This window comes from Empidonax traillii, unplaced genomic scaffold, assembly GCF_003031625.1.
Source record: "Empidonax traillii isolate 1590-97213 ecotype Southwest subspecies unplaced genomic scaffold, ASM303162v1 scaffold2469:size23709, whole genome shotgun sequence".
Classification (NCBI taxonomy): Eukaryota; Metazoa; Chordata; class Aves; order Passeriformes; family Tyrannidae; genus Empidonax; species Empidonax traillii.
This window is the reverse complement of record NW_020957662.1, coordinates 14,066-15,661: the sequence shown is the minus strand read 5'-3', so window position 1 is coordinate 15,661 and position 1,596 is coordinate 14,066. Positions and strand designations below refer to the sequence as shown.

The 1,596-nt window shown below is 54.9% G+C and overlaps 1 protein-coding gene across 1 annotated transcript in view; it reads right to left on the bottom strand.

Moving 5' to 3' along the window:
- LOC114071952 (heat shock factor protein 1-like) overlaps positions 1-1,596 on the bottom strand; it is a gene marked incomplete at both ends in the record, with an annotated part of 23,099 nt that overhangs the window by 7,848 nt on the left and 13,655 nt on the right. The window contains 2 exons of the mRNA XM_027909845.1: positions 127-188; positions 977-1,052. Coding sequence (XP_027765646.1) covers positions 127-188; positions 977-1,052 — 138 coding nt within the window. The remainder of the gene's footprint in view (positions 1-126; positions 189-976; positions 1,053-1,596) is intronic.

Genomic DNA, 1,596 nt, shown 5'->3' with positions numbered 1-1,596 from the left:
GAAAAGCAGCTCCCGGCATTCCCAGATTCCCAGTCCTGCCCCTGCCAGGCTCCCGGGGATCCCGGGATTCCCATCTCTCCTGGCTCCCCCTGGAATTCCTCGGGGGGTGCAGGATTGCAGACTCACATCTTCCTCTTGACCCCCAGAATTCGGTTGGATTGCACCAGGGAAATCAGGAACTGGATGAGCTGAGGGGGGAAAAGAGGGAAAAGCTGTTAGGGGGGGCTGGGAAAAGGGGAGAAAAGAGCTGGGCAGGGAGGAAAAGAGGGAAAAAACGGAGGGAAAGAGCTCTGGGAGGAGGAAAACAGGGAAAAACTGGAGATAAATAGTTCTGGGAGGAGGAAAACAGGGAAAACTAGAGAGAAGGAGCTCTGGGGGAAAAAAAACAGAGAGAATCTGGAGAGAAAGAGTTCTGGGAGAAGAAAAACAGGGAAAAACTGGAGGGAAAGGGCTCTGGGAGGAGAAAGCCAAGGAAAAACTGGAGAGGAAGAGCTCTGGGAGGAGGAAAACAGGGAAAACCTGTAAAGAAAGAGCTCAGGGAGGAGAAATAAAGGCAGAACCTGGAAAGGAAGAGCTCTGGGAAGAGAAAGCCAAGGAAAAACTGGAGAGGAAGAGCTCTGGGAGGAGAAATAAAGGGGAAACCTGGAGAGAAAGAGCTCTGGGAGGAGGAAAACAGGGAAAAACTGGAGACAAAGGGCTCTGGGAGGAGAAAACCAGGGAAAACTGGAGATAAATAGTTCTGGGAGGAGGAAAACAGGGACAAGCTGGAGAGGAAAAGCTCTGGGAGGAGAAAACTGGGGAAAATCTGTTTGTGTGGGCACAGAACCTGGAGAGAAGGAGCTCTGGGAGGGGGAATCCATGGAAAATGTGCGTTCCAAGGGGGATGGAGGGCCCTGGGCAGCGCCCTGGCACAGGCAGGGAGCGCAGGGAGCATCCCAATCCTGCCCATCCCTGCGGAAAAGCGGGATTTCCTTACCTTGTTGACCACCTTCTGCTGCTGGGCGTGTTTCTGCCTCAGGCTGGCCACCTCCCTCCACAGCGCCTCGTTCTCGCTGCAAGGCAAGGGAAAACCCTCAGGAACACCGGGAAAGGCCGGGAAAACCGGGAATGACCGGGAAAACCGGGAACCACCGAGAAAACCGGATCCACCGGGAAAACTGGGAACCACCGGGAAAACCGGAACCACCGGGAAAACCAGGAATGACCGGGAAAACCGGGAACCACCGGGAAAACCGAGAAACACCGGGAAAACCGGGAACCACCGGGAAAACCGGGAACCACCGGGAAAACCGGAACCACCGGGAAAACCGAGAAACACCGGGAAAACCGGAACCACCGGGAAAATCAGAACCATCGGGAAAAGTGAGAACCACCAGGAAAACTGAGAACCACCGGGAAAACCAGGAATGACTGGGAAAACCGGAACCACTGGGAAAACCGGAACCACCGGGAAAACCGGGCTGCAAAAACCGGGATGGGAAAAGGTTCTGGAACAGGGAATCCCGGGCTGGGAAGGCTCTGGACAGGGAATACCAGGCTGGGAATGTTCAGGAGCAGGGAATAGCAGGCTGGGAATGTTCAGGAGCAGGGAATGCC